Source organism: Jaculus jaculus, chromosome 10, assembly GCF_020740685.1.
Source record: "Jaculus jaculus isolate mJacJac1 chromosome 10, mJacJac1.mat.Y.cur, whole genome shotgun sequence".
NCBI lineage: Eukaryota > Metazoa > Chordata > Mammalia > Rodentia > Dipodidae > Jaculus > Jaculus jaculus.
In genome coordinates, this window is record NC_059111.1 from 12,005,688 (window position 1) to 12,016,778 (window position 11,091).

At 48.4% G+C, this 11,091-nt stretch overlaps 1 protein-coding gene across 4 annotated transcripts in view; it reads left to right on the top strand.

Annotated features, from left to right (window-relative positions):
• Positions 1-11,091, top strand: part of Ankdd1a (ankyrin repeat and death domain containing 1A) — a 39,027-nt gene that overhangs the window by 26,257 nt on the left and 1,679 nt on the right. For all 4 annotated transcript variants that reach the window (XM_045160731.1, XM_045160732.1, XM_045160734.1 and 1 more), the window contains 4 exons: positions 2,640-2,738; positions 3,796-3,891; positions 5,780-5,984; positions 7,787-7,918. In XM_045160731.1, the coding sequence (XP_045016666.1) occupies positions 2,640-2,738; positions 3,796-3,891; positions 5,780-5,984; positions 7,787-7,918 (532 nt within the window). The remainder of the gene's footprint in view (positions 1-2,639; positions 2,739-3,795; positions 3,892-5,779; positions 5,985-7,786; positions 7,919-11,091) is intronic.

The following is an 11,091-nucleotide window of genomic DNA, read 5'->3' on the forward strand; positions in this document are numbered from 1 at the left end:
GAGGAAACAACTGACGGAGGAAGTAGAAGTTAGCTCCTGGTTCGAGAGGTTTTGGTCTACAGTCCTTGGCTGCGTTGATTCTGGGTGCGGGATGGCAGAACATCGTGGTGGCGTATGGAGGAGGAGAAGGCTATTTAGCTCACAGTAGACACGGGGCAGAGAGAGGAAGATGGATGGGGGCCAGGCACAACCCCCAAAGACAGCCCCCAGTGATCTACCCCCGCTAGACACACCTCCTTAAATAGGTCTTCAAAATGGTGCTCCCAGCCCGTAATGAAACATTTTACATAGGAACCTATAGGAGACATTTTGTATTCAAATCATAACAATACAAACCTGATTAGGCAACTTATGGTGTGGATATTAATAGGTTATGACAGTTAATAAAAAATGGTGATTAAACCAGGCATCATGGCGCACGTCTTTAATCCCAGCACTCAGGAGGCAGAGGGAGGAGGATCACTGAGAGTGTTCAAGGCCACTCGGAGACTACAGAGTGAATTCCAGGTCAGCCTGAGCTAGAGTGAGACCCTATTTCGAAAAGAGAGAGAGAGAGAGAGAGAGAGAGAGAGAGAGGGAGTGGTAGGCTGGTGAAATGGCTTAGCAGTTAAGGTGTTTGTTTGCCTGCGAAGCCTAAAGACCCCGGTTTGATTTCCTAGGACCCACGTAAGCCAGATGCACAAGGGAGTGCATGCATCTGGAATTCATTTGCAGTGGCTAAAGGCCCTGGCACACCCATTCTCTCTGTCTCTCTCAAATAAATAAATATTTTTTAAAAAGAAAAATACATCAGGTTAAGTGAACACTTAAAATTGAAAGTATAAACTAAATGTAGTGGCAGATGCTTGCAACCCCAGCAATGAGGAGGTAGAGGCAGAAGCAAGAGGAGCAGGAGTTTAAAGCCAGCCTCAGCTACATGAGACACTGTCTTGAAAAAAAGTACATATAGCCCAGCGTGGTGGCGCACGCCTTTCATCCCAGCACTCGGGAGGCAGAGGTGGGAGGATCGCCGTGAGTTCGAGGCCACCCTGAGACTACAGAGTGAGTTCCAGGTCAGCCTGGGCCAGACTAGGATTATTATGAGGGTTGATGTATAGTAGTCGGCAAATGAGTGGGATTTTGTTCTTCCTTCTACTTTTGGTTTTTAGCAAGTCTTCTCTGGTGCCTGTGACAGTTATGATCAAATGTAGCTCACTTCCCACCGACACCATAGTCGTTCATAAGAAGCTCTGCTTAGGCCCAGTTGGGAGTGTCTTACTCTGCTCCTGCCCTGGCTTTTGTTAGTTAGTTAGTTTTATGTTTATTTTTAGTTTTACTTTTTTTAATTTTTTGGTTTTCTGAGGTAAGGTCTCACTCTAGCCCAGGCTGACCTAGAATTCACTCTGTATTATCAGGGTGGCCTCAAACTCATGGCAATCCTTCTACCTCTGCCTCCTGAGTGCTGGGATTAAAGACGTGCGCCACCATGCCTGGCTTGTCTTATTTTTTAAAATATTTATTTATTTATTTGTAAGGAGTGAGAGAAAGAATGGGCACACCAGGGTCTCTTGCCCTTGCAAATGAGCTCCAGATGTGTATGCCACTTTGTGCATCTAGCTTTATGTGGGTACTAGGGACTCAAACCCAGGCCATCAGGCTTTGTAAGCAAGTACCTTTAACTACTGAGCTGTCTCTCCAGCCCTGTGTTGTTTTTTTTAAAATCTATTTATTTATTTGCATGTAAAGTGAGAAGAGAGAAAGAGAGAGAATGGGCACACCAGGGCCTCTAGTCACTGCAAATGAACTCCAGACACATGCACCATCTTGTGCATCTGGCTTTACACGGGTAATCCAGGTCATTAGGCTTTGTAGGCAAGCACCTTCATGGCTGAGCTACCTCTCCTGGCCTGGTTTTTTGTTTGTTTTTGGGTTTTTTCCTCCATGCAGCCCAGGCTGGCCTGAGACTTGATAGCCAAATTATGACCTTGAACTTCTGACCCTGCTTGTCTCCACTGCCTGAGTATTGGGATTACAGGCATGTCCCGCCACACCTCCATGCTTGTCTCATGCAGTGCTAGGGAGCCGAACCCAGGGCTTTGTGCATTCTAAGCAGGCACTCCACCAACCGAGCTGCCCTGGCCAGCGGGGAGTCGAACAAGGAAGCGAGGGGAAAAATAACCTGAATGAAAGAAGGCAAACAGACACAAGAAGGAGACCATGTTAGATGTTTGTCACGGCCTGGAGAGTTTATTCTTACATGTAGGTTTATATAGGGTTGTAAGGGGAAGGGGATGTGGCCAGGGCAAGGAGTTGTCAGGAAACCTAGAGGGGATGTAATTAGGTGTTCGTCTAATCTTGCCTCACTGGCTTAACATCCTGACTGCACCAGGCTTCACATCCTGACCATAAACTGGCCTTTTGCAAAAGGTAAGATTCTGTAAGCAGTCTGCTGACCGGTTCCAGAAGTACCTAACAGAAAGCTGGATGGACCAGCTTTCTGAGTAGTGAGTCAGTTTATGAGCAGGCCCAGGCAAAATGGAGAGGCTTTTGCTCTATGGCTCCCAACACCGAGCTATATCCCAGAGCTCTCCTCCGGCTCTGAGCCACACACCAACCCCGTGAGCTTTTCTGCTCACTTGTCCCCTTGGCTTTTTCCCCAGAGGCTGCAGACGCCCCTCCACCTTGCTGCTGAGCACAACGGGCAGGACGTGGCAGAGATGCTCCTTGTTGCCGGGGTTGATTTGAGCCTGAGAGATAAGGTACCGACCTCTGCCCATGGCTGATCACCTTTGCTTTTCTTTTTTGTAATTTTTTTTTTTTTTATGAGAGAGTAAGAGAGAGAGAATTGGAACACCAGGGCCTCCAACCACTGCACTGGAACTCCAGATGAGTGCACCACCCTGTGTGCGTGTCTGACCTAATGCTTGTGGCTACATGGGATCTGGAGAGTTGAACATGGGTCCTTAGGCTTTTCAGGCAAGCACCTTAGCCACTAAGCCATCTCTCCAGCCTTGACCTCCTTTTCACGTGTTCATGATGCCCTCCTTGCCAGAGAAGCTGCTGCAAACACCTGCTCCCTCAGAGTGTCCAAGACCTCCCATGCTGTTCAAGAGATACCTCCTCCAAGATGTCTTCCTGTCCCCTGAGCTTCCTCAACAGTAGCCCAGCCCTTCTCCCCATTTAGGTCTTCTGTGATGGGATTCTTTTCTGTGTCATGGGCCCCACAACCCCTGAGTTGTGTGTGTGTGTGAGAGAGAGACAGAGAGAGAGAGAGAGAGAGAGAGAGAGAGAGGAGAGACATGATCTGAGCCATCAGTGGCATACAACCTAACACCCCTCTCCTGGACAACAGAATTTATGGCAGCTTTCAGTTCTTTTTTTTTTAATCACTTTTTAAAATATTTTACATATTTATTAGAGAGAAAGAGAAAAAAATGGGTGTGCCAGGGCCTCCAGCCACAAGAAATGAAGTCCAGACGCACGCGCCTCCTTGTGCATCTGGCTTACATGGGTCCTGGGGAATCGAACCTGGGTCCTTAGACTTCTCAGGCAAATGCCTTAACTGCTGAGTCATTGCTCCAGCCCTGCTCCAGAGTTTCTAAGTCCTCAAGAAACTAGAGGTGGTTGCCAGAATTATTATTGCTGTATTTTCCCCTGTGACTTCCATGCCCCTTCCCTGCAGCCCAGAAAACCTTCCCGCTTTCCAATATGGACCTCTGGAAAATGCTTCCTTTGAGCAAAAGGCTTTGTAGTCAGTCCGGAGGCAGCCATGAACCCCCTTGCAGAAACCCCAGCTTCCCTTCTGTTTCTTCCCAGCAAGGAAAAACTGCCCTGGAGGTGGCCGCCCGCAGCAACCACATCAGCCTGGTGGACATGATCATAAAAGCGGATCGTTTCTACAGATGGCAGAAGGTAGGGCCCCACCTCCACCTCCACTGGCCTCTCAAGTTGGAAAGGGACCAGCCCTGGCTGCGCTGGTGGAGCTGGCTTTGTGTGCCAGCCCTAACCAGTTCCGGGGGTGCGGGCCCTACCTTCTAAGTGGGTGGTCTCTGCTGTGTGTACCCCCCAAGGTTGTTTGTGAGGGTCCATCCAGACACACTGATGAATGCATGGAGGTGTGCATACGTGCATGCGTGGTGAGGGGACAGCAAGTTGGCTCAGTCTTCCTGCCATACCCAGGGCAGCAGAGCTGCTGCTTGGTGGGGGCCGTTTTCAGGCCACTTTCTGGGTCCCGCAGGGAAGTGTTCTGGGATTGATTGTTGATGTCTAGTGTGAACGTGGCAAAGAAGAGGGAGGAGGCAGAATAGAAGGAACTGCATGAGCTGTTCCCACTAGCAGGTGGGGGATGGGGAGGTTTTATGTGTGTATTTATTAATTTATTTTTGTTTTTTCGAGGGAGGGCCTGGAACTCACTATGTTGTCTCAGGCTGGTCTCCAGCTCACAGTGGCCCTTGTGCCTCTGCCTCCCACATGCTGGGATTAAAGGAGCCACCACCACCAGCTCTGGGGAGGTCCTCTTTAAACCCCCTAGTATGGATTACAAACCTAGTAGACTTCTGTGACAGTTCTCAAAATAATCACTATTGCAACATCAGTTGCCCTAAAATTTCAGTGGGAGTCACAACACATTCCTCTTCATGGATGTGCTAGACTGTTCTGAACATTATAATCTCTTTAATTTTTTTTTTTTTTTTTTTTTGTCGAGGTAGGGTCTCACTCTAGCCCAGGCTGACCTGGAACTCCCTCTGTATTCTCAGGGTGGCCTCGAACTCACGGTGAGCCTCCTACCTCTGCCTCCCAAGTGCTGGGATTAAAGGCGTGCGCCACCACGCCCAGCTCTTCTTTTAAAATTTTTTTTAAAGATTTATTTTTATTTATTTATCTGAGACAGAGAGGGACACACACAGAGAGAGAATGGGCTCTGATGTTTAGCCCATCTATTTTTTTTCTTTTTTTATTATTAATTATCATTTATTTTGAGACAGAGAGAGAGAGAGAATGGGCATGCCAGGGCCTCTAGCCACTGTAAACAAACTCCAGACGCACATGCCACTTTCTGGCATATCTTGCTTATGTGGGTACATGGATACCAGAGAATCAAACCAAGGTCGTTAGGCTTTGCAGGCAAGTGGCTTAACCATTTAGCAATCACGCCGCCCATTAAAAAAAAATATATATATATTATTTATTTCTGTCTTGTTTTGCCATGGCTTCTGATTCATCCTGTTGACAATTGAACTACAAGAACACAACAGGGAGGGCCTAGGTATTTCTGTGGTGGAGTGCTTGCCTAGCATACACGCGACCCTGCATTCAGCCCCAAGTACCACAAAAACACTGAGAGAAGAAGCCAGGCATGGTGGTGCACACCTTTCATCCCAGAACTTGGGAGGCAGAGGTAGGAGGATCGCCATCAGTTCAGGGCCACCCTGAGACTACGTGGTGAATTCCAGGCCAGCCTGGGCTAGAGTGAAACTCCATTTCAACCCCCCCCCCAAAAAAAAAAACATTGAGAGAAGAAAGAGGGAAAGGCCTTTGAGCAGAGGAATCTGGGAGGGCTTTCTGAAGGAGGTGGCACTCTTGTGACAAAAAGTGTGACCAACTCGGGTTCTGGAGGCCAAAGCAAGACGGGGAGCAAGAAGCCCGTGTGGCGAACAAGAAGCCACAGGCCCAAGATGGCCCAGTTCCCAGGTTGTCCAGCAGAGGTGGCAAGAGCCCCGTCCACCCTGCCTGAGATCATCAGGGAGGTCCTGCAGGGAGACCCCAGATGCTTCCTGTGCTTTTGGTGTCTGCCCCACAGGACCACCTTTCATGCAGGGACCCCAGGGACCCCTCTGGGAAGGGCTTGACCTTTAAACAGGACCATCGGCAGGAAACGCAGCAGCTGCGCTCCGTGCTGTGGCGACTGGCCTCCAGTCACCTGCAGCCCCACGACTGGAAGAGACTGGCCTCTGCCTGGGAATTCACCGAGCCCCATGTCAGAGCCATCGAGCAACAGTGGACAGGTACTACCGCGCCTCACCCACCCCGGGCAGCCACTGGTGGGGCTCATGAGGTCAGTTCAGGTTCGGTGCTTTTGTTGTTGTTGTTTTGAGGTAGGGTCTCGCTCTAGCCCAGGCTGACCTGGAATTCACTATGCAGTCTCAGGGTGGTCTCGAACTCACGGCGATCCTCCTACCTCTGCCTCCCGAGTGCTGGGATTAAAGGTGTGCGCCACCACGCCCGACTACTTAACCTTTTTTATTTACTTTTCTTTTTTCATTTACATTTTTATAGGAGATCTGGAGAGATGGCCTAGTGGTTAAGGCACATGCCTGGGCAGTCTAAAGACCCAGGTTTGATTCTCCAGGTCCCACATAAGCCAGATGCACATAGTGATGGATGCATCTGGAGTTCATTTGCAGTGGCTAGAGGCCCTGGCATGCCCATTCTCACTCTGTGTCTCTTTTTCCCTCTCTCTCTCTCTCTCTGTCTCTAATAAATAAAGAAAAATAAATCTTTAAAAGGATAAAATAAAATATTTGTATTTATTTATTTGAGAGAAATAGAGGCAGATAGAAAGAATGGGAATGACAGAGCCTCCAGCCAATGCAAATGAACTCCAGATGCCTGCGTCACCTTGTGCATCTGGCTTATGTGGTTACTGGGGAATTGAACCTGGGTCCTTAGACTTTGCAGACAAGTGCCTTAACTGCTAAGCCATCTCTCCAACCCCAGCCTTTTTAAAAAAGCTGAAATAACTAACACAGACAAAACCCTGCCAACTGTCAGTGGCCCAGAGCAGAGTGCATGCGGAGAAGCATGGCATATATGATAAAGGAAGCACATGCATTTTGGGAGCAGGTGGGAGGCAGGCAAAGCCTATTTAATAAATGATGGTAAGATGGCTGGGCCAAACGCAGTTGCTGTCTCAGCCAGAGCGACACCACGAGGAAGGGGACCCAGAGAAAGACACAGAAGGCTCACACACAGGAGGCGTGAAGGGTCTGTGTAGATCTGTCCAGTCGTTGTGCCTAAACACGTGTTTGCATCCAGGCAGGAGAGGTCACCTGTTTCACTGAAAGGGGGAGCAGTTATCTCCTAAACATGGTGGTCTGTAAACAAGAATCACCTGGGAGCAGGGTGTGGCAGCGCACGCCTTTAATCCAGCCCTGGGGAGGCAGAGGTAGGAGGATTGCTGTGAGTTTCAGGCCACCCTGAAACTAATAGTGAATTCCAGGTCAGCCTGAACTAGAGCGAGACCCAACCTTGGAAAAAAGGGGGGAAAAAATCACCAGGGAAACTTGTTTTGACCATATTTTATTTATTTATTATTTGAGAGAGAGGGAAAGAAAGGAAGAGGGAATATGGGCATACCAGGGCCTCCAGTAGCTGCAAACGAAACGTGAGCACCACTTTGTGCATCTGCCTTCACGTGGGAACTGAAGAATCGAACCCTAGCTGTCAGATTTTGTGAGCAGGTGCCTTCCACTGCTGAGCCGCCCCTCTGGCCCCACCTGGGAAACTTCAAAACTGCTCAATGTTTGGCCCGCACTCAGACCTAAGTACTTGAGAATCAAGAGGTGGGGTGGGCCCAGGTTCCACGATTCTCAGGCATTTCCAATATGCAGCTAAGGCCGAGGACCAAGAACCGGTGCAGGGGCCAAAAGAAGGCCAGCTGCCTCCCATTAAGCTGGTTTTCCAGCTGCAAAAACAGGGCCAACACGCATGCGCGTGGGGGTGCGTCGCGGTGCCTTCAAGAGAGCCCATTCTCTCTCTGAGCGCTCTGCAAGCTCCTTCCTCCCCCGTCCCTCTTCATCACCTGCAGGCACCAGGAGCTACCAGGAACACGGCCATCGGATGCTGCTCATCTGGCTGCACGGTGTGGCCGCAGCCGGCGAGAACCCCGGCAAGGCGCTGTTTGAGGGCCTGGTGGCCATTGGCAAGCGGGATTTGGCTGGTAAGTGCACCTGTTCAAGAGCTTTAGGGCTCGGCTGGAAGGAGAGGTTCAGGAGCCTGGTCTCAGCCTTGCCTTCTCCTCCAAGCCGGGCCCAGGCTCATCTGTGAGGAATGGATTCTGTGAACTCCTCTGTGTCTTCCCTTGATTTTTCTGGGGCAAATGTAAGATGGCATGTGTTAGACAGTCTCTGGTAGTGGTGAAGGTTACATTGGCTCTGAGGCAACAAGGGAACCTTTTTTTTTTTCTAATTTAAATTTTTATTTACTTATTTACTTGAGAGAGAGGGAGAGAGAGAGAGCGCGCGCAAGCACACCAAGTCCTCCAGTCACTGCAAATGAACTCCAGATGCATGTGCCACCTTGTGCATCTGGCTTATGTAGGTCCTGGGGAATCAAACCTGGGTCCTTTGGCTTTATAGGCAAACTGTTCCAGCCCAAGGGGAATTTTTTTTTTTTTTTTCTTTTTGAGATAGGGTGTCACGCTAGCCTAGGCTGACCTGGAATTCACTCTGTAATCTCAGGGTGGCCTCAAACTCACAGTGATTCACCTACCTCTGCCTCCTGAGTGCTGGGATTAAAGGCGTCTGCCACAATACCTAGTTCCTTTTTTTTTTTTTTTTTTTTTTTTAAAGGGAAACATTTCTTTGTGGCGGCTGTCTCAAGGGCTACAGGTAAGGGGAGAAAGCACAGTCACTTATGGACAGAGAAATTAGGGCTGGCTTTTTGCATCTTCCAACATATTCTTTTATTTATTTGAGAGAGGCAGATAGAGAGAATAGGAATGCCAGGTGTTCCAGCCACTGCAAACAAACTCCAGATACATGTGCCACCATGTGCATCTGGCTTACATGGGTACTGGGGAATTGAACCTGGGTCCTTTGGCTTTGGAGGCAAGTACCTTAACTGCTAAGCCATCTCTCCAGCCCAACATATTTTTTTAAATTTTAATGTTTTTTGTTTGTTTGTTTTTGTTTTTTTGAGGTGGGGTCTCACTGTAGCTCAGGCTGACCTGGAATTCACTATGGAGTCTCAGGATGGCTCGAACTCAAGGCAATTCTCCTACCTTTGCCTCTGGAGTGCTGGGATTAAAAGCGTGCACCACCACGCCCGGCTAATTTTTTATAATTAACAACTTCCATGATTGTAAACAATATCCCATGGTAATCCCCTCCCTCTCCCCACTTTCCCCTTTGAAACTCTGTTCTCCATCATAGCTCCTCCCCTTCTCAATCAGTTTCTTTTATTTTGATGTTATCTTTTCTTCCTATTATGATGGTCTTGGGTAGTGTTAGGCACTGTGAAGTCATGGGTATCCTGGCCATTTTGTGTCTGGAGGAGCATGTTGTAAGGAGTCCTACTCTTCCTTTGGCTGTTACATTCTTTCCGCCACCTCTTCTGCATTAGACCCTGAGCCTTGGAAGGTGTGATAGAGATCTTACAGTACTGAGCACTCCAGTCACTTCTTCCAGCACCATGATGCCTCCTGAGTCATCCCAAGGTCACTGCCATCTGAAAAGAGAAGATTCTCTACCCAAAGTGAGAGTAGCATTAATATAAGGGTATGAACATTAAGAGAAGTGCTTACTGGGCATTTTGATAAGCATAGTATATACATTTATCCAGACATCAGCAGATGTTACACCTCTAGGGCTCATGACTACCCCTGTTTTAAATTTTCAGTCAATGTGGCTTTTTCTAGCTTTCTGTCAGCTGGTCTACATGGAGGAGGTTTTCAGCTCAGTTCCAGCGAGATTTCTCAGTGATTTTGCAGTCTTTAGCAATAACCATCAATTCCTGGTGGGAAACCAAGGGTCTTGGCAATAGCCTGTAGTGTTTTGGGGGCATTTGGGGCCTCTCTGGCCAACAACTCACAGGAAGGTATCCCATCCCTGGCACTGAAAGTTTTCTAGTAACCATCCATGGCTCCTGTGTATTCCATTGTCCAATAAAGTAGGTTTCCATATGATTTATTCATATCCTCTTAGGTTTGATTAACCTACCCTCCATCTTTCCTTTACTCAATCTCTTCACCTGACCTCACTTTTGCCTTTTCACCCCAAGTAATTTATTCTTCTACTTACATATACACAATACCATCCTGTTAAGTACCCCTCCTTTCTATTTCCTTTATATCTCCTTTCTAGCTTACTGGCCTCTGCTACTGAGTTTTCTTCCTACTCACATAGAAGTCCAATCATCTATAGCTAGGATCCACATATGAGAGAGAACATATGATATTTGTCCAGACCAATATATTCTTCTTCTTCTTCTTTTTTTTTTTTTTTGGTTTTTTGAGGTAGGGTCTCACTCTGGTCCAGGCTGACCTGGAATTAACTCTGTAGTCTCAGGGTGGCCTTGAACTCATGGCGATCCTCCTACCTCTGCCTCCCGAGTGCTGGGATTAAAGGCGTGCGCCACCACGCCTGGCTTCCAGACCAATATATTCTTAAGAATAGTCATTGTGGGGGCTGGAAAGATGGGTTAGCAGTTAAGGTGCTTGCCTGCAAAGCCAAAGGACCCAGGTCCGATTCACCACCCACATAAAGCCAGATGCAAAAAGTACATGTGTCTGGAGTTCATTTCCAGTGGCTAAAGGCTCTGGTACACCCATTTTCTCTATCTGCCTCTTTCTCTCTCAAATAAATAAATCCGGGAATGGTATTGCATGCCTTTAATCTCACCCAGCACTTGGGAGACATAGGTAGGAGGAGCACCATGAGTTTGAGACCACTCTTGAGACTACATAGTTCCAGGTTAGCCTGGGCTAGCGTGAAACTCTGCCTTGAAACACACACACACACAGCAAAAAGGATAGTCATTGTGAGGCTGGAGCGATGGCTCAGTAAGTACACTTCCTGCACAAAACTGCCTGAAACTTCCCAAGTTCAAGGCTTCAGAACCCATATACGCAGCTGGGTATGGCCCTATGTGCCTGTAACCCGCGTCCCACTAAAGGGAGCAGAGCCTGGGGAATCACCCAGGCTTGTGGAAAAACCAGTGAGGTCCAGTATCAGTAAGGTAAGAGCGATGGTGGAGAGGACACCTGTACCTGGCTCTGTCCACCACAGACCCTCTGCCCTGCCACAGGTGAGTGCACAGGGCACCACAAGGGCACATTACTGTTATGCCCAGTTCTCGGCACCCCAGTGACCACCAAGGAGAACCAAACACGCA